General features: G+C 41.8%; 2 protein-coding genes across 11 annotated transcripts in view; one reads left to right on the top strand and one right to left on the bottom strand.

Moving 5' to 3' along the window:
• The window catches only part of map1aa (microtubule-associated protein 1Aa), a 42,026-nt gene extending 39,793 nt beyond the window's left edge, over positions 1-2,233 (top strand). For both annotated transcript variants that reach the window (XM_019257122.2, XM_019257123.2), the window contains 2 exons: positions 12-238; positions 1,083-2,233. In XM_019257122.2, the coding sequence (XP_019112667.2) occupies positions 12-238; positions 1,083-1,238 (383 nt within the window). In that variant the 3' untranslated portion in view covers positions 1,239-2,233. The remainder of the gene's footprint in view (positions 1-11; positions 239-1,082) is intronic.
• A 5,442-nt stretch (positions 2,234-7,675) lies between these two features.
• ppip5k1a (diphosphoinositol pentakisphosphate kinase 1a) overlaps positions 7,676-21,129 on the bottom strand; it is a 31,235-nt gene continuing 17,781 nt past the window's right edge. For 4 of the 9 annotated variants that reach the window (XM_027281118.1, XM_027281117.1, XM_027281116.1 and 1 more), the window contains exons 25-32: positions 20,758-20,851; positions 19,170-19,295; positions 17,295-17,357; positions 14,778-14,837; positions 13,954-14,133; positions 11,504-11,641; positions 11,301-11,414; positions 7,676-11,140 (exon numbers count right to left, since the gene is read on the bottom strand). In XM_027281118.1, coding sequence (XP_027136919.1) covers positions 10,509-11,140; positions 11,301-11,414; positions 11,504-11,641; positions 13,954-14,133; positions 14,778-14,837; positions 17,295-17,357; positions 19,170-19,295; positions 20,758-20,851 — 1,407 coding nt within the window. In that variant the 3' untranslated portion in view covers positions 7,676-10,508. The remainder of the gene's footprint in view (positions 11,141-11,300; positions 11,415-11,503; positions 11,642-13,953; positions 14,134-14,777; positions 14,838-17,294; positions 17,358-19,169; positions 19,296-20,757; positions 20,852-21,129) is intronic. The other 5 variants (XM_010741274.3, XM_027281120.1, XM_027281122.1 and 2 more) reach the window with 3 other exon arrangements.

The raw sequence follows: 21,129 nt of genomic DNA on the forward strand, positions 1-21,129 counted from the left end.
CTCACACTCAGGTTCTCAGAAGTCTAGCTCTGGAGCTGCTCCTGGTCTTCCTATTTATGTGGACTTGGCCTACATTCCCAACCACTGCAGTGCCAAGAACGTGGACCAAGAGTTCTTCAAACGCATTCGCTCTGCATACTATGTGGTGAGCGGTAACGACACAGCAAACGGTGAACCAAGCCGAGGAGTCCTTGATGCACTGCTTGATGGCAAATCTCAGTGGGGATCAAACCTACAGGTAACATTTCCAACCGTGTTTAGTTTGAGACTGAGGCTAACAGATAGTGTATTCTTTCAGATGATCTCCTGTCATACGGAAAAAGGTCTTAAGACAGTGTTTTGGATTTGCATATAAAAAGATTGTGTCCTTGTAGGCACAACAACACAAGACAGCCCAGCTCTGCCTTTCAGCCATTTATTTCACCAACCACTAAAAGTCAGTCCCAGACTAGGATCTTTGTCATTGTCTGCTTGCCCGGCTCTGGTTCTGGCACGACACACTGCCTCCCGTTAGTGCTTTGAGCTCTCAGTCCTGGAAATCACTGACTAAACTAATTGTACTTTGGGAACAAGTAAAGCTTATTATTATTATTAAAGTTTATTGTCACATCTAATCTCAGGATGCGGATTGTGCGTGTAAATTTCACAAAATGTGAACAGCTGGATACAGCCTCAGGCTTTGCTGTAATTCCTTCAGATAAGTGTGGAGGGAGATATTGGATTGAGTCTGAGACCCTCCCGCTGACACTAAAGTAAAAACTAAGTGGGCGAAGCCTGATATTTTCAATTCCCCTGAGGATGGAGGTAGGCGGGAGCGAGGACTCTTACTTTCCCATCAAGTCCAAGTTAAGAAATCTCTTCGTTGGCTCTGATTTACTTCCACTACACAAAAAGTGTCCTAACTACTGCAGATTTCCATGTACATCTGTAGAGTAAAACTGCATCTTAGTACACCAATAATCCTGGTTATCAGCAATCAGACACTGCAGATTTCTATTTCCCATGTGACCGCCCCTCTGTGCAATTATCCTCTTAACTGTGTCGGTCGTGACTTTTCCTGCTTTCTCTCGTCTCCATCTCAGGTGACGCTGATCCCCACCCACGACTCGGAGGTGACCCGTGACTGGTACCAGCAGACACACGAGAAGCAGCAGGAGCTCAACATCATGGTCCTGGCCTCCAGCAGCACCGTTGTCATGCAGGACGAATCTTTCCCCGCCTGCAAGATCGAGTTTTAAAGATCAACGTTTCCTCTCTCTCTCCTCCTGGCCTCCCCCCCAGTGTAGATCTGTTTTTAATTGCTCTATAGCCTGATATGTAAATCTGTCTCTGCTTTTTTTTTTTTTTTGGGGGGGTGGCGCTTGGACCGAAAAGCAGACACAGATCTGGATAACTGTATTTTTTTCTAGATTTTTATTTATTTTTAAGCTTGTCGTGGCTATCACCATTTGTACTACAAAGGTAGTTTTCCGACAACTTTGTCCCCCGCTACATAACATGAAAGGGAGAACGCAGTTTTCTGTTTTTTTTTTTTCTGTTACTTAACTCGTCCTTTTTTTCTCCAAACCCTGTGAGATGATTAACAGAGTCTCTGTTTATTGGTCGAGCCAAAATGTGCATTTCTCAAAAAAAAAGTGTAAAAAAAATTAGGTTGTCTTCTAATTGGCTTAAAAAAAAAAAAATCAAAGCACAAGTTTGCGCACCTTAAAACCAGCAACACGCTACAAGATGATTTTCTTCCGCCCGATCCCAGACTTCCACAACACAAGGCGATCGATTTCAAACATTTGCTGATAGAAGTTGTGATCGCTTTCCTTTCCTCTATTTTCAACAGTCCTGGTGTTGAACTTTGTTCCTCCTACTGACATAGCGAGATAGAAAAAGTCCACGTAGAACCCTAGAGGTCATTTCGATATGTCTTTTGAGTATATTTGCCGTAGCGTAGGGAAGACCATATTCCAAAAAAAAAAAAAAAAAATCTGTATTGTAGTGAATTACGATATTTCTACGGTAAAATCAATCGTGGCTGTTTATTTCTTACGGTGGATTTGACGGATAGGTTTCTCTCTATAATTGTTTCTGTCGTCTTTGGTGTGTTTTTTCAGTGTGTTTCCAGTTAACATATCGTTGCAGAGCATCGTGAGGACAGCTGAAGGCAGGAGGGGGGGGGGTCATACTAGTACATCGTCATCCTGATCTTTGGATTTGACCTGTTTCTATATCTTTACATAAAGAACAGCACTCCGTGTTCAAAGCTCATTAAGACAGTTGCTGCATCGATCTAAGAGGTCTTTATACAAGAGCTGTGCTAAAAAAACGAAGAATGTATTCCACTACAACATTAGGAACATGTGGTTGTGAGGTTGCGATTGCGTTTTTGCCTGGTGATGAACGAAGATGTGGGCTGGTTTCGATTGATGGTAGAGGTTAGACTGTCACCCACATGTGCCTTTCTGTCCTGCTGTGCCGGAAGGTTGTAGATGATTTGAAGGTATCTCGGTGCTCGGAGGCTTTCTCGCGGCGAGCTGGTCTCCTCTGTCGTTGTTGTGAGTTTTGTCGTTGAGAACGTCGGCGCGCAGATAAAAAAGGTCCAAGTTGTACATATTGAGCATAAAACGGCACTTTTAAAAGCACCAACTCAGTATTTCAGCCGGTTTAGATTTTCCTGGAGCTGCCACTCGATAGAAGCACAAATTATAACCAGTGTGCAAATTTAGCATCATAAAATGTTTAATTACAGCCTTTCTGTCTGGTTTTGTTTAATTATGGCAAAAAAATATAGTTTGTCTTGAGTTTATTTCATCGTCTTTTAAAATTTCATGATTTAACAGCCATTTTCTTTCTTTATTTTAAGGTGGAAATCAGTGGATGTTTTTAAGTAAGACTTTATTAACTTATTATTACGTGTAGATGTGTTTTAATTTGATATATTTGATGATTTTATATTTTGATAAGTTTGGAGTAATTTCATAGATTTTAAACCAGGATACAAAACCAACTTTCCAACAAACGACAGGACCAACACGTCTCACCAGGGTTGCTATTTTATGATCCACAGTAAAAAAAAACGAACAAAAAAAAAACCTCAGATATTCCTCTGTATGATATTTTAATCCCTCGACTCTTCTATCGATGCATGAAACAACAGATGCATGTTCATAAAGGCGATGGCTTTTTAAAAACAAAAATAACCGCAGAGGGGAGCAAACTTCAGCCGGCTCCAAGTTGAATGTGAAGATGCAGATTTACCTTTACGTTCTCCGGGTTGCCTTGGTTACCGTGCATCATATGGTACATCTGACTCACCTGTCACACACTGGCAGTAAACCTGCAACACGTGTGGATTGAATCCACCAGTTTCTTTCTTTGGATGACAGGAAACAGTTTTAGACTTTTAAAGCGTTGTTCGAGGAGACGATGACGTTCCATTAACAGCTTCTTTGATGAAACAGGGTTAACCGTGATGTCAGTGTTTTCCTGTTTAACCCACGGCTGCGTAATCTGCATTCCTATTTAATACTGCATCACTGTCACTACTCACATATGAGCAGACCACTTTAAAAACCCAGACTGCCAGACACACGAGTGACCCAGTTCACTCCAAGTCAATACCTTTTTATCTATTAGAGGATTTCCTATTATTCACACTTTTTCCAGACGATACACTTACTCACACGTAACCGCTCCGTTTTCGTAATCGTGCAACAAAGAAAAAAAAAAGAGGAAAAAATTAAATATCTGTGGCATCAGACTCATCTGCCGTGAAACAAATCATCATAAAGACAGTTGGTTTTCAGTGAGCCCTGCTTGTACGTGCATGTGTACCTTTTGAGTTCTCCTGTAATGTAATTGCTGAAGAAAAAAAAATTGACTAAACATAGAAATGCTATTTTAAAAGATGTATATTTAAGAAGCTAAGCTGTTCCCGGTACTGAGGAGGCACATGTTATAACCCGGCTGTGCTGTGCTGTAAGGAAAGCCTCGTGATTTGTTTTTTTGGGTTTCGTTTTTTTTTTCCTCCTTTCTGCTTCATGGTTCTACTTTCATCTCGTTTTAAGTGCAATATTCTCTTTATCTCTCTTTAAACGCTTAAAAAAAAAGGTAAAATAGAAAACAGATTTATTGTTAAAAGGGAAAAAGTGCGGTGAAGACCAATAAAAAAACATCATTTACTGAAGAAAAATGTCTCTGTCTTTTTTTTGTGTGGATATAATCACATCACAATTATATAACCTAACATTGTCTACAAGAGAGCCATGCTCACAGGTTGCATCTATGTATGAGTATGTTGTCCAAAGGGTGACATTTAATTTTAATCGTTTTTAGAGACCAGAGGAGCCACGGCCATGAAAACAGCTCTCTGAGGTATGCAGCCATCGTTATTGCTATTAAATACTTTTGCAGCATGTTTATTATGTTGAACACCTTATGCTGACAGTCATTAATGATGGCTGCATCCCATTTAGGTGAACCACCGGCACGTTTACTTACTAACATTTACTAATTAGCACAAAACACAAAGTAAAACTGAGGCTTTGTTAATAAATTAATAAGTTTAAGTCATTTTTTTAAAAGAATGATTTCAGCTTCTTAAATGTTTTCTGGTTTCTTTCGTCCTCTATGACAGTAAACTCAAGTAGAAAAAAAAAAAAAACAACATTCGAGGGCATCACCTTGGGATTTGGACCAAACCATTAATGAATTAACTGAGAAAATGATCAACAGATAGATTGATAATGAAAATAAATGTAAAATATATCACTTAAATACTAAACAGAGATGGCAACAAACTGAAGAAACACTTCTGAAGTTGTCTCATTATGGTGCCCCAACCCATATGTTGGGAACCAGTCTAGGCCTTACAGACACCAGTTTTCCTTCCTCGTTGCCTCAGTGTGTGTGAGCATGATGTAATTCAGTTGGGGTTGAGCCCCACAGAGAGGTCCAGACGCAGGAACAGTGTGAGCTTTGTTCTGAGAGTCCAGAGACTTACAGGGCCTTTGTGTCGGAGGAAGGAGCAGGCTGGAAGCTGGAGGACGGAGGACAATCCCCCCCGCTGTGAGAAGCTGCAATGACATCACCTCCTGAGTCACATGATCAGGGTGGAGAACAGTAGGAACAACAGATGTAACAGTTTCTCCTTTTCTTCAGTAACATCCTTTCAGAGTAGTGTAATGTTGATTAAAGTTCACTTTGTTTGTGTCTGTAGATCTCACCAGAAGTCAGTAAGAAAATGCCTCGTTTGCATATTTAAACATAAATTAACAGAAAACCTGGCGACGAAATACAAAAGATAACCGACTTATTGTAAGTAATCAACCGAGGAAGTTTTATGGTGTCAGAAAAACTACTTCCTACTTCTGTTCCACCACATTTCAGAGGGGAATATTTACATTTTTACTTCATTACATTTATCTAACAGCTGTAGTTACTTGCAAGGTGAACATTTTAAATACAAAACCTGTAATAAAGCTGTAAAATATCACACATTCTTATAGCTGCCTGAAACTTTAACTTTGTAGGTTTGCAGTAAAGATCTGTACTCTTAATAGTAAAGAAATACTAATGTGAAAACTTCTTCCAGGCTTGTCTGACAAGAGAAAACACAAAGAACCACCAGCTATATGCGGTAAGGCGTTCACGGTGAAGCAGTAAACTGGTTAAAACTGTTTTATTATGTGACTCTAAACTTAACCGACCCACCATGAGTCGGGTTCTGCTCGAGGTTTCTGCCTCTTGAGGGACGTTTTTTCCTCCTGAGTGCCTGCTCATGGTTGGAATAGTTGAGTCTCTGTACATAATAGTAGAAAGAGTACGGTCTAGACCTGCTCTATATGGAAAGTGTCATGAGATAACTTCTGTTATGATTTGGTGCTATATGAATAAAATAAATTTGAACTGAACTTAAACTACTACACATCTGTAATCAGAACACACAGGTGACTATCAACTATTTAAAGTCTGAGATTTCTTTCAAAACATTAAATATGTTGGAAAATAGCTGTGAAAAGACATACATATATATATATATATATACACATATATATATATACTATATATATAATATATATACACTTACATATCACTACATATATATATCCCATCTCTATTCATATATTAAATATGTATATACATATATATACATATACACTAATAATATCACTAATCATATTACATATATCTACATTATTATAATAATATACAAAATAACGACCACACATATACCACATATATATATAACTATATACACACACACTATACAATATGTATCAAAATATACATACTATATATTATCACACATATATGTATATCATCTATATATATTATATATATACATATATAGTACATATACATATACACCTAACAACATATATATACATCATACATAGATATATACATATAATCACTATATACATATATATCATACATTATATTATTATACTTATATATAGCTATGTATATGTATAGTCTATAATATATATTATGTAATATATATGTTATATATTATCAATCTATATATCTATCATAGACTCTATAATCATCTATCTTGGTTTATTTTTTCACCAGTTTTCAGTCTCAGGATTTTGTGGGCGGTCCTTAAAGGGCGGCTCGATGACACGCTGAAGCCACCCTGAGCAGACATATTTTTACCATTTTTACCAGATTTTAATCATTTAGAAGAGACTAATTTTCTAGCATGTAGGGCAGTGTTTTTCAAACATGGGGTACCGCTGCCACATGTCTCCATCAGTGCATCTCCACCTTTTTTCATTTAACTTCAAATATGGAACTTTGTCTAAATACAAGCAGCTGCATGAGAACTTTGCCTAAATAAGAGTTTAAAACTTCATCATCAAATCATTAGTATTCTACAGGCATATTTTAGTCAGTACCTAAAAAGTATTGTTTATAACTCAGTCTGTATTTAAGTCATTTGGAAGGCGTACCTTTCCTTCACTTCTTCAGCTCGGACAGCTGGAGTTACTGGTAGTTACACTGCAGATTCAGATTTTACGTCTGTCAGAAGCTCATAAAACATGACTTTCCTCTGAGCTTGGCCTGAACATCAGTCTCACTGCACAGCGGCGACCTTCACGGTGACAGCACACACTGTGATAACGCTGACTCCGGTTTACCTCCGACAGATTTACTCCGCAGAGAGACACTGTCTTCAGACTTGAGAGCTAACTCACCGACTCACGAGTTTTATCGTTATCGCTGAACCTCTTGAGTTCAGGTTGAGGAAAATTTTAAAACCTAATATCAATATCGCAGGAATATTAACATAATGTGGATCTTACAAAATCCATCCTTCTACACCCTCAAGCTGTTACATCTGTAATATTTAAAAGGAAATACTTTTTACTGACATAACATGATAATCTACCTTTTACTTTACCTGCGTCACCTGAGTTTGCATAAAATTGATACTAAACCAAAAAAAAAAAAAAGAGTAGCCGGACAAATGTGGAATTTAAATTCCAGCAGCTGTATTTTGTAACATTGTTTAAAGTACCACAGTGTATCGTTATTGTTTCATTAAATTAACTTTCTAAAAATCAAATGAAGTTCACACAGAGGAGATTATTCCAGAAAACTCAGATCTGAGGGACGTGTGTGGAGACAGGTTGAAATATCAGACATGAAAGATGAGAGCACTTCAGTACACAAAGCATTCAGGAGCTCAGCAGGGAGATCTTTATTACAGGATTACAGACGATTCATCCTCAGTGATTAAAAAGGTGGATCTAAGAGCAGGTCTTAAAGGGTCAGCTCACCTGAACCACAAAAACTGATTTTCTCAGCTCTACTGTGAAGTCCCCGTGGAGTTAGTCTTGGTTTTTATTTGTCCAGGTCTGTCCTCTGATGTACTAAAACTTTGTCTGCATCCACATACACCAAACTAAAGGCTGTACAGTGATGAAAGAAAGGTCTCTGAACACCCTGAAATGACTCTTTGATTCATCAAGACTGATATAATAAAAAGAGGCACGTCAGTAAATTATTTAATCCCATGTGTGCGGAGAGCCGACAGGAAGCCGCCCAGAAGAATCCAGCTCTCCTTAATAAATCCAGAACTTAAAAAGTCCAGTGTGTCAGATTTACAGGGCTCTATTTACAGATTATGACAGAACTATGTATCCATTAGTGTACAATCATCAATGATCTTAGAAGGAGCCCTTCACCATGTTTTACCGTCACTTTCTGAACTTATCGCTGACTTTAAAGACGGCCTTTCTAGGAAGGAGAGGTTGAGGCAAGGTGGTTGCAATCAGCAATTTTCACTGCTAAATCCTACACACTGGACCTTTAAACCCCGACCAGACATCTTGTTTTTGTTGACCTGCGGTGGTTTAACGTCTCCCCTAACAGGTGCACCATGCAGCAAAAAACATAGTTCTACCTGGATCTAGTTACTCTGGAAGTACAGTATGTACAGTACTCAGTACGAGTAGACAGTACTCGGTGCAAGGATATCGGTCACCTGACTGTGACGGATGCTATGAAAGCTTTTAATGCGACGGCGACTGCAGCTATCCAAGGCAAAGACAGACTTTACAGGATTTAAAACTCCTGTTTGTTCAAGACTTAACATCCACTGTACACTACCTGCCTGGCACAAAATGGCTGAGAATGTTCGTGACTGGCTGGTGCCAGACGTTTGGCTCACAGTGACGCCTGTGATCTCAAAACCTGGACAAATAAACTCAAAGATGAACTAGAGGGGCTCTCGGAGAGCGCAGACATCCGCCGAGGCCAACCGTCTGATCTTGCAACCACCATATACCATATGTCTGTATTATAAATGAGCTATATTGCAGCGTTAATGAAAAATATACACGCATCTGCAGCGAACTTTAGCAGGTTCTTCTTTGGCCGATGCTACACCTTCAGTTTTTTTTTCTGTCGTCCTGCAGACAAGATAAAAATAAAACCAGTAGAAGAAAGGTGAGAAAATGTTGTGAATGAAGTGAGTCGACCCTTTAACCAAAGCATGACAGCGTGAAAATCTGCACACACACACACACACACACACACACACACACACACACACACAGGACGACAGTTCAGACTCTACAGTACATCGCGATGTAACATGAAATCTCACCGATCGAACACAGAATTGCACATCAGCGTCTACCTGAATGCTTCTCAAGTGTGTGTGCGTTCCTAACAACTAACAACCCCCCCATACACACACACACCCACCCACACACACACCTGCTACATAACTGCTCGCCACAATAAAAGCACATTTCATGTAAAATGCCCCCCCTCCTGTTTGTTCAGTGATAAAAATGAGAGATTAGCTTTCAGATTATTTTTTTCTCCACATCATGAGGTGATTTTACAAAAAATATACAAGAGCTATGGTACAATTAAATATCTGATGTGGGTATCAAAAATACCAGACTCTCTTTTTTTTTTTTTTTATCTCCCAAGATGCAATTTCAAAATAAATATTATTTTCTCTCTTTCTATCCATTCCTACTGATTATATTAAATCTTCAATGAGGCTTAAGGACTTTGGCAGTAAGCAGTGCACACATGGTTTGACCTGGAGATTAAACACTTTATGTTTTACTGGCAGTAACGAAGATTCAGCTGCAGGAACTAAACACGGAGGGCGGGACAGTCGCCGGCGCACGACGAAGACAGATTAGTATTTTCTGCATTTCTCATCAAAGTAATGAGTCTGGAAGTCTTTGTGTCCTTTAGTAAAGACAAGCTTGTGCTTCAGTGATGACAAAGCACGACTGCCTCGATGTCAGGACGTGCCCTGATATCCGCAGCCTGACCGTGATGGATGATACGAAAAGCTTCGACGCGAAGGCTAAAGTTTCAGGGTGATGACAGACTTCACACGGTTTAAAACTTCATTAATCAAAACACAACGAATCAAATGGACGCTTCTTTCTGCCTCTTTTCACTCATTGTTTTAGTTTCTGAGCTGTTCCTTTAAGACTAAACGCTCGTATCATCTTCTCTAAAAAGCAGAGTGAATATTGGATTCCAGTGGGACGATGAGTTTGTTTAATCTTCGCTCTAACAGCTTGATAACATGAGAGCAGGTCGGGGGTTGTGTGGTTGTGTGTGTGTCGCTGGGCAGTTCTGATTAATGCAGCTTTAAAGAAAGAAGGGCACAGTGACGGAGAGCTGTTAAATGTTAACGGGACAGTGAAGTAGCTTCGATGAGCTGAACTGGTGAACTGTCAGGAGGCTCAGTGGAGTCACAGGTGGTCACCAGTGTGCTCTATAAAAAAAAGAAGAAGAAAAAAAAGGGCAATGCACAGCATGTGGGGCGTAACACGGAGCCTAGTGTGGGGATCAATTGCCCGTTTATTAATACTCAGCACAGTCATCAAGCTGGAGGAGATGGGAGGCCCGGTCGGCTGCAGCTCAGTACAGCGCCTCGCTGCTCATGATACATGACGAGGAGGATGCTTGTAACGTTACAGTAGTTTCTGACAGATCTGAGGCCTGTTGTTCCGGAGGTCTCCGTGTCCCTACGGCTCTGCTGTGTGAGTGGCTCCGACCTCTAGGGGCGTCTCAGGAGTCGGGAGGCTTTCCGGACTGTCCATCCACAACTCCATCGACTCCTGAGTGTCAAAGAACTCGTCGGGTCCCTCAGGAGACTGGGGCGTCTGGGAGCTGGAGCCCGCCTCGCTGCTGCTCTCCCTGAGCTCCAACAGAACAGGCAGAGAGCCTGGGAGGCTGTAACCCTCCATCCGACCCAGAGCGAGCTCAGCTAACGCAGAGCAGGGCGGTCTAAGGCCGGGATCTGTGATTGCACCAGCATCCGCGGCTGCAGGAGCCGCCTCTGGCCCTTCCTGTGAGCACTCAGGATTATCAGGCGGGAGTCCAGTAACGGCACAGGGCTCAACATCATCCTCTGGTGAGTTATTTGGAGTCAGAGGGATTTCGCCGGAGTTCGAAACAGCAGGGCAAGCCGGGTCGAGGACCTGTGAGCCGACGACGGGCGCCGGCTGAGTGGAAATGTTTTGAGAGGAGTGCGTTTCCTCGCTGCTCTGAGGGGTGAGGGACATCTTCTCGCTGAAGCTGAAGCGTGGGGAAGTGTCCGCTGTAGTGGGAGAGGACGGTCCAGCACTGGATACTGTGCTGGATGGTCCGCTGCTGTCTGCAGGACAGAAAAGAAAAACTTATTAAAGTTTCATGTTTTGGTTTACAGAGACAGAAACTGTACGCCGTGATTTTAGGAATAATCCGAGGGAAGCCGAGGGAGGCCAACCTGGAAATGTCAAATCTCGGTGCGAACAAGGAGAAGCTGTGATACTCACACCAAGGAGGTCTGTCAGAACGAGATTTGAGCGAGATGGAGGATGAGAGGACTCTCTGAGGGATGTACGAGTCCACCGACGGCTGGTTGTGTGTGTCAAACATGGCTGACAGAGCTGCGGGCAGAAAGCGAGGACCGACAGGTCACGTTAAGCGATCACGATTCTGATGATGGCAACATGATGAATTTGAGCTCGGTTCTAACCTCTGGTGGTCCTCGTGTGTGGATCCCCCGCGCTCAAGCACACACCGGCGAGGAACTCGTTGACCTGTTTGAGCGACAGCGAGTTGTGCAGCGTTTCCAGAGGGTAGATGGAGGGCACCATGGAGCAGCCTTCGAAGCCTGCGGCAGAGGAGAGACACGGCACCCGCAGGCACATCAGCGCCCGGTTAGACCGGGCAGTCAGAAGAGGAGCAGGCAAAAAAAACAAAACAAAAAAAAAAACACTTCAGCTGTCACCCGACACACCACTGCCCCCAATGCCACCCATTCAACTACACCTCAACACGGTGCTCTGAAATCCTGCTCCTGTTTCTGAACGGGGCCCTAACCCCACGGTGAACTCCTGCCAGCCTCTACGGTTCATTTCCACGCAAGCAAGTAGCAAAAAAACCCATGCTGGACGCCAAGACAACATGACACCATATCAAAACGGCTACACATCTCAGACGCCTCGCTGTTGTTTGCAAAAGCAAAAAGGGAAAGAAAAATAAACAAACAAAAAAAAAAAGGTAATGTAGGCCTTTCAGGTCAGTCCCAACACACAGAAGCTGCAGCTCTAACAGCAGCACGCAGCGGTCACAGCTACCCAAGGTCCAGCACGTGTTATCACTGGAGGCAGTTCATCCACTGGGTTAGTTCACAACCACAAGCCACATTTCACCAGAGCCCCCTCGCAATCACAAAGCGCCAAACCGCAATCGCCCCGATTCGCTCTCGCCTGCAGAGTCTGAGTACGCCAAGTGTACAGCAAACAAGCAGGAGTCACATGCTGGTTAAGGTCAGGTAGGAGGGCGACTGGCATTCAAACAGAGCAGCTGACTCCAAATGCAACATGGGAGTTTCTGTGTGTTTCTGAAACATGGCGGTTTGAGCTGGTAGATAAAATAAATTAATCTCGAACTGAGACAGCTCGATGCCAACACGGTGCTGCTTTGTCAGCATCAGCAGTCTGTTTGTGTGTCACCTAAGTGTGTCAATATTCATATAGTATGTTGTGAAAATGACACTGTGTGCAATATGTTGTGGAGGAATGTGCTTTAATGTACACAGTATGCAGGGGTGGGTTTAAGTTTGAGGGATGTAAACATGTTCTCCGTTAGATCAGGGAATATCTGATCAGAGATTAAGAAAACCAAACTGAGAATATGACCGGGCGTTCGATGATGACGTCCTTTGACACCCGACAGCGTCTCTATCAGGACGTCAGACGTGTGAGATGGAAACATTGTGGGGTATTTGTAGAGGTCAATGTCTGCTCCCTTTTTCTTTGCAGCTTTAAATATTGTGCATTTGCTGTTTGTCATTGTCAACTAACTGTTGTCGTTCCCCTCGTCTGCTTCTGCTGTGATGGTGTCACTTTTTTTCTGCTGAGTTGGCCTCAATGTTCAACCAACTGGAGTAAAAACTAATAATGAAATTATGCGTGTTGCTGTTTTTACCGTGTGACTAATTATAACAGTCTTGCCTTGGGATATTAGACATAACCGCTTCTTGTAAAGTTTTTGGTGAGGAGAGAAGAAGAGAGAGAGAAAAAAAAAGTGTTTCAAGTGTGACTATTACTGTCATCACAGCGGCTGCCTGCTGATATTTGAATTCATAGTTTTTGGCATTTTGCTTTCAGACTTTCGTTTCAAAGTCCTGAATCCTGCACTGTTTAATCAAATCCAGTTATTGTACCACAAAAATGAAGTCAGGTGACAGGTTTCTCAAATTTTTTGAGAATTATTTTCTATTTTTAAAATGATCTTTGGCAGGTGGGCCTAAAAATGAATCACACACACAGGGAAACAATTAGTTATTTGTAAGCAAATGAACCAAAAATGTTCTATTCCAACAAATCAAAGCAGAATATTTACTGCTTTTCTTCATCTTCTATGACAATTAACTTAATATCTTTTGGTTTTAGAGTGATGGTTGGACATAACAAAACATCTGTCAACTTGAGCTCTGGAAAATTGTGACGGTGATTTTTCCTAATTTTCTGCCTGAATGAGTTAGTGAAATTAATTGACATATTATTTGATGATGGGTTGGTAGTTGCAGTCTTACTTTTCGTTTGTAGTTAAAGTTAATTTCCGATAAGTGTAATTTTAAAAATGTCTGATCCTTCATAAAATATACAAATAAAAACAGAGTTCTAAACTCTGAGGGTTAACAGACTGAACACAAAATGAAGGGGCTGTGGGGGAAGTTGATGACACCGCTGCAGAGGGGAAGAAGGATAGTAGCTGCAAAAAAGGCCCAAAGAAAATTCAAACAGCTCGCTCACACCACTTCAGCTCGCAATCTGCATAACCACAGAAACAGGCAAGCATGCAGAAACATCAAGAGGCAAAAGCATGAGAACAAGCACAGTCCCAAACTAAACCGTGAGCAAGTGGTTGAACTGGGCGTGAGGCTGGGGGTATGGAGGGCGGGGGCCAGGGGCTGACCGTAGAGGTACTCTAGGGGGTCTTGGCCGGAGATGAGCCAGTTTCGGAAGAGGCGGAGGTGGTAGGAGCACTGGTGGAGGTGGTGAGCCAGCGCCCCGTCCAGAGAGAGGTGGCGGCCCAGGCTGAGGTCGGTGGAGAAACACCTCAAAAACTGGGCCACATGGTGCTCCTCCAAGGGCTCTGAGGAAGAAGAGGGAGAGCGAGGAAGGACAGAGCAGTGGAGGAGGAGGAGGAGGAGCAGTACAAAAGACATGAAACGATAGGATATGAGCGAGGAAGGAAGGAGGAGAGAAGGAATGAAGTACGATACAGATGAGAGGGGAAATAGAAAGTCTGGAAAGAGAGGCAATAGGAGGGAGGAGGTGTAGTGCGTGTATGAAGGAAGGAGGCAGCCAACAGCTTATCGTGGCCGCCAAACAGCCAAGGATCAGGAGAAGCAGCAAATCATCTCAAGCAACTTTGAAAATCATCCAGCACTTCAGAAAGCCTCAGAAAAAAAAGACACCTAAAATAAAAAACGGCATGTTGCTCATCCGCGGCGTCTCGATTTCACTTTTAAAAAAAAGATCCAATTCACGAGAATCCACAAAGGAGCAAGAGCGACACAAGACAATCACAGAAGTCTCGCAGCCCACCTCTCCAAAGAAAACACACTGCAGAAGCCGGCACAGGTGCAGATAAATCTTAGTGTCCACATTAACAAACAGTTTGGACATCTGATGCCATCTCAGGTTCATACAAAGCTGTAGCTGGAAATTTGGTGCCAACACAAAACTGCATCACCGGGTGGAGAAGGGTGGGGGGGTGTGGAGGGGCCATCGTACCTTTGGCAGTGCACCAGAGAGGTGAAGCCACTGCTGTGGTGGATGTGTCATCTTGTGTTCCTGCGGTGGATAATATATAATCAGAAATAGAAGCGTGGAAGTTTTAATGTTTTGGCATGATCTTAACAGGAAGTGTTCGTTTTGTGGTGCAGCCTGACTTGTCGCGTTCACGCATTACCGCTCTGGGTCGGCTCACAGAATGTGGATGAACGTTTTTTTTCCGCCAGTTGGACCAGTTAAACGGCCGAAAATACTAAATACAAAGCAACTCAACTCCAAAAACAGATGGTTTACAAAATCCCACCAGACCAAAGCTCGCCTCTTTAATCCCTTTAAAACCAGTCCCGAGTGGACGGAGAGAAAAAGTCGCTGATCTCATCTCGTCTCTGCTTCCCTTCTGTCTGACCATCCACACTCGAAGAAATGACCCATAATCAATAAAAGAAGAGACAATCAGTTGTAGCCACAAACATTGTCGTAACACTTCTTCATTAATAATATTTGGCCTTGGACACACTGGAAAACATTGAAAAGCTCACGTGCAATGATGAATAAAAAAAAACAACCAAAAAAAAAAAAAAACGGATCAATGTTTCTTTGACAACAGACACAGGAGATGGGATGAACGATGCGTTAACCCTTCCCCCGTTTGTCAATAAGAGCTGATCCTGGTTCAGTCAGCTGCGATTTAACCGTGTTCGTCCTTTAATCCGAATGACACGGGAAGCTTTGTAAGAAAAAATAATAAAAATGACAGGTTAGCGTTATTGAGGGAGTCAGAGGAAGGGTTAAACATTCACATGTGCTGCTGGTGGCGTTTTAACGATGACTTTGAGTCACATCCTCTACAATGATGGCAACAGGTGTGTGTTTTATGTAATTACTGTGTTCACATGCGCACACACACTCACACACATCTATCCACTGGAAAAAAAAAATTGAATTACTGGTAATGGTGATCAATTCACAAACTGTATGCAGAATGTTAAACAGGGTTCCCACCCTTGGCTCGGTGTAAAATTCATAGAGGAAATCATCTTCTGCTTCGTTGTTCTGCTTTTTTTAAATGTGGAAACAGTGAGGACGGATGTTTAAAAAAAAGAAGAATGGATCTGGTTACCATTACCGGTCCAAAGACAGACACCCGAGGTTCACTAGATGTTTACGGGTTGTCTGAAATGAAGAACTTCACAGATTTTAACAGATTTTTGAGAGTGCCTCTACTCTGTGTAAACAGATTTTTGAGAGTGCCTCTACTCTGTGTAAACGGTTGTCTAAGGTCTTCTGTGGCTCATGACTGTCTCGGCTCAGAAAGTAACGTTACCAGACAGTCTGCTTTACCGATCAGTCGTGTAGGATGTAGTGTTTTTGGATCATTTCAACCTCTGCTTCTTCGATTCGGAACCTTCTTTGTCTCTGGCAAGTCCTCAAACTTCTATAAAAGGCCCTTAAGCATACGACAGCTGATATTAAAAAAATCTTAACTGCAAACGTGAATGATGATAGGTAAGTGGCACCAATCATCTGGGGGTGTTTGGATAGCAAAGTATGGTCACTAGCAAAGCTAAGCCTCTTGCCGTAATATAATGGGTTACCATAAAGACTTTGGATTGGTCCCCTAATTGTTTCGACCCAGTTTTAACAATGAAAGTTGGGAGATCATCCTCAGTCTCTCAATTGTTTAGAGACTCTTGAGTCTAGTTAACTTATATCCAAGCAGCAGCTGCTGGTGAACATCTGTATAACAATATCATGTACATGACTCAGCAGAAATCTAAAAAAATAAAAAAAATAAAAAATCAGAAATCAAACCTCAGAGAAACCAGGGTACTTGTATACAGAACGTTTAAGAAATCAGAGAGCAGACAGTAGTGGTGATTTTAACACATGTAAACCTTTTTGAACCAGACTTAACTGCACAAAACACAAAGGGAAGTCGACCAATGCCGAGTCTCTAAACTGAACCTAAACCTAGAAATAAGGGAACTGCCAAACACTAAATGATACAACCAACATGTCTGACAGAATTTCAGTAGCATAGTAAATGCAGGTTTAAGATACTGTGTCCGTTTATCACAATGCATTTTTGTTAATTATCCATTGGTTAGAAGAGTCTGTTTCTAATTCCCATGAATCCCTGCTAGTGTTGTTCATCAGTGTGAAGATGTCTATATATGTTTCTGCTACACTATGAGGCCTTTGGATAAGTTTGCTGACATTCCTTGTCTCCTAAGTTCTTCATATTTCACAGATTCAAAGACCAGTGGGAACCCTGGTTAGAAAGAGAATGTCAGGAAGTGTTAGAAAAGTAAGATTTCAAAGCATGTGGGTAAAACAAACAAACAAAAAAAAAAGGAATTAAATCATTAGGAAAAAATAAAGTAACGGAAACCTGGAATGCTGGCGGGCCATGTGGAAAAAATAAAACCCAAAGGTCAAAAACAAAAAAAAAAAGTTTGAAGACATGCAAGACAAAGGGAGGTGAAGTGGAAGAATACTTGAAAGAAGCAGACGTACCATTAGTCGGATGCTTTGCAAACGACACAGAAAATCGTTTTACTGCCGGCATAGACAACAACTCTGAGGAAATAAAAAAAAAATAAAAAAATAAAAATTCACTAGTGTTACTTTGAGCCACAGTAACTTGTATATCATGTTTGATCATTTCCTTGTTCTTCTCTAATGTGGACGCAGTCGTGGAAAGATCAACCAGGTTTAAAGAATAATCAGAGCTGTCTGTTCCAGTTTGTGAAGGAGGCCTAAACTCAAGTTACTGCTGATGTTTGAAGTTTGAAGATGTTTGAAGATGAAGGCTGTGGGGGCAACACATGGATGGACACATCTTCTGATGACAGAGTGGGATGAGATGTTTTTAACTGAGGAAGTGACGAGGACACACCAAGAAATATAAAACAAGCCCGATGTTCAGCTCTAATTCCTTTTCTCTTCCTAACGTGAGGTCTAACCGAGATGAAACAAACCCAGTGAATAGTTAAATGCTGTTCAGCCTCTCTGTCGTGTACACAGAGACAACAATGAAAAATATCAACTAGTGACCAGGAGTAAGATCCTCAGCGTGGATTGTCTTCCAAAATGACACCGACGCTACACTCACGGAGGAGACGGCACAATTTGTGCTCGTTCGCGTCGAGACTAGAATGCTTCTTTTGATTCTTAAAAAAAAAAAAGAGAGAGAGATGCAACAAGATGGATGACAAAGACCAATAGCAAGGCTACATGTCGAGGCGACCAGGAGGACGGCAGCTCGAGAGGAGACTGCAAATCTGTCGTGTTACCACAGCGACATCTACTGGACAACGGGACAGTCATCTGTGTCAGCTACACAGTCAGGGCATGCTGGAACTTAATATCGACTACTCCTATATAGTAATATAATAGACAGCCGTGGCTTACTAACTCCATCAGCAGAGGGCAAATATAGAAAAATATGCACACACACAAAAAAAAGGTTAAAAGTGAATGATGAGAATGTAAAACTGCTGTATGACTTCTACTATCGAGTCAGGATATATTCCTGAGTTTACGTCAGATTATCCAGTGAGTGCTGGTTGACTTTTATCTAAAACCACCTTCATCTTTTCACGGTTATCTGACTGTAATAGGAAGTCAGTGCAGCCATGGACCATGCAAAAAAAACAAAGAATCAAATAAATAAATAAAAAACATTATGGGAAGATGATTTTTGACAATGAGGGGCCGTTAACGGACACGCACTGATGAACAGCTGCTTCACACATGCAGTAGTTTATGAAAAAAAAATAAAGAACTCAAACTGTATGCTGCTCAGAATGAAAAAAGAAATAATCAAACTTTTAGTAACATCTCAAACTCTCTCAAACACTCTGACTGAAGTGTGATCTGTGCACTGACTCGTACTGTACTGAGGTTAATCTGGACTTTGATGGAGCCGCTGTTACGTGATGACGCTCGTGGCTTTGGCCACGTTTCATGTCATGCTGTTCACACACGTGTGTCTAAATGTTTTGTATGTCTACAAACTGCTAAAAATAATAATTCACTTAAAAGAGGTGTGCAGGAAAAAATAAAGATGGAAAGATCCAGTGGTTTTGGTGGCTAGGATGAATATGAAGTCTGAACTATAAAGCACATGTATGTGCACACATGATTTCTCACTTTTCTAATAAATCACATGCTGTACTTCTACTGTTGCTATTTTGATCAACACTTTGTCACACTAAACCTATCTACAGTACATATTTTTACCCATATTAATGTGCCCCCGCAGGGAGTCTCTCAGGATATGAAACCTACAATATCATATTTAAGGTCTAATGAGGAAATGTGTGAGACACTGATCTGCTGTTGCCCTGTGCAAGTTAGTGAAAGGAGCGCCGTCTCAAACTCACGTACCGTCTTTGTAGGACAGACTGCCGGTGGAGAATTTTTTGCGATGTGCGCGTGCGTAGTCCTGCAGGTTAGGGGCGCTAGAGGACCCACCTAGGACAGTGGTGCTGAAGAGGCCGGCGCACTGAGAGCCTGCGAGGGGCGGGGGGGGGTTGTTAGTTACCACTACATATCATGCTGTTACTCAAACAACTATCCACAGAAAGAGAGAGAGAGACAGAGAGAGACAGAGAGAGAGACAAGAGACAGACAGACACAATGACCCAGAGGAGACCATGCATCTTCTATCAACATGTCATGTGCAGCTCACAAGAGGCTGGAGCAATTTTCTGGAGTTTAGCCACTTAGTCAGGCTACGTGGCTAAAAAGAAATCAGTTTTTCTTTTTCATATGTGACACATTCGACGCATCAAGTGCATTTTCTTTTCAACATTAGCACGTTCCAAACAGTAGCAGAGAAAGAGTTAGAAGGCAGAAGCAACAGAGTGAGATCATCTTTGTGACTTTGCTCGGACAAATTTCTTCCTGCGCAACTGTTAAAACAACAACAACAACAACAACAAACACAAGGCAACACCTAAAAAAAAAAAAAAAAAAGGACTGACACCAAAACTGAATGTTTACCTCTGATGTTTGAGACAGCTGAGACTGCACCAATGCATATGTGCTTGATAAAACTCAACACACATCCCATGACATTGATGAGAAAAAAAACTAGCCACCGGAGAAGAAAAAAGCAACTTGAGGTGGATTTTTTTTTTTTCCCTTTAACAGCCACTACATCAGAGCTAAACAGCTGCAGAGTCTCAGTCATTCAATCGGGATTACGATGGAGGAGGTGGGGAAAGGATCGGAGGCTTACTGCAACGGAAAGAGGAGGTGGTGAAATGTTAATCTGTATGGAGCTACGTAAAGGTTAACACATACACTCCACAGGACATGCCACTGGTACGATATATAAGGATTCAGGTCACGTGAAGAGTGTGAAGAAATCTCACGAATGACAAACTCCTTGAAGCAAAACAACGACAAGACCATTTAACAGACAAAGATCAACAGTGTTAATAGAGTTCAAAGTGGAGCTTCTTCATGCAAAATACATTTTATTCCAAGAGTAGGATCATCTTTGTCACAAAAACTGGAGTTTTAAAAGCATGTACTGCTTTTGAATTCTGAATTATACTCACTAAACTGGAGTACAGTCGGATGTAAAATGTGATTTAAGGCTGATTTTGATCCAAAGAGAGGCATAAAATGTAGCCGGCATTGCGTCATTTTTGTATTTGGAGAGCTGTTATCATCACGAACAAGCAAATGCATTAACAAACACACGTGTATTACGTGGATATCTCCATCTGGTGAAACAAGCCGTCTGCATGCACCCACACACACACACCCACACACACACACAGCCCTTCAGAGTGAGTGTGTTATTTCCATTCATTATCATCACGTTCCTCCCAGATCAAAAAAAAAGTCACCCGGTGAAACCCCGTCCAGCCCGTCTCCTCACACTTGATTCGATTCGGGCGATTTCGCACTGTCATCTATACACACAGTTGCCGTGGAAACGGGGCATTACGAAAACACGTACCTAATCCACTTTGCTTCATCTCGGGGGATTGACGTGAGCAGAGCGAGAAGAGGCGATAACTGCCTACTTTGGATGATGATGTCTCTGACAGAACCTGGTGAGGGGAAAAGAAAAACACAAACAAACAAACAAACACACACACACACACACACACACACACACACTCTTAATCTTATGCACTTGCTGGCTGCTAGTTTACTCGAGTGAAATATGATCCTCAGCAGGAGGAGAGGTCAGAACCACAGCAGAGAAGCTCCGGGTTTATAAAACACACTCATTATGTAAGTAACTAAAAACACACACACCATCTCTGCAGACACACATGGCCAAACAGATCATGATCTGCTGTTTGACAACTCTAACTCTTTGTAC

The sequence above is a fragment of the Larimichthys crocea genome, chromosome VIII (genome assembly GCF_000972845.2).
Source record: "Larimichthys crocea isolate SSNF chromosome VIII, L_crocea_2.0, whole genome shotgun sequence".
Classification (NCBI taxonomy): domain Eukaryota; kingdom Metazoa; phylum Chordata; class Actinopteri; family Sciaenidae; genus Larimichthys; species Larimichthys crocea.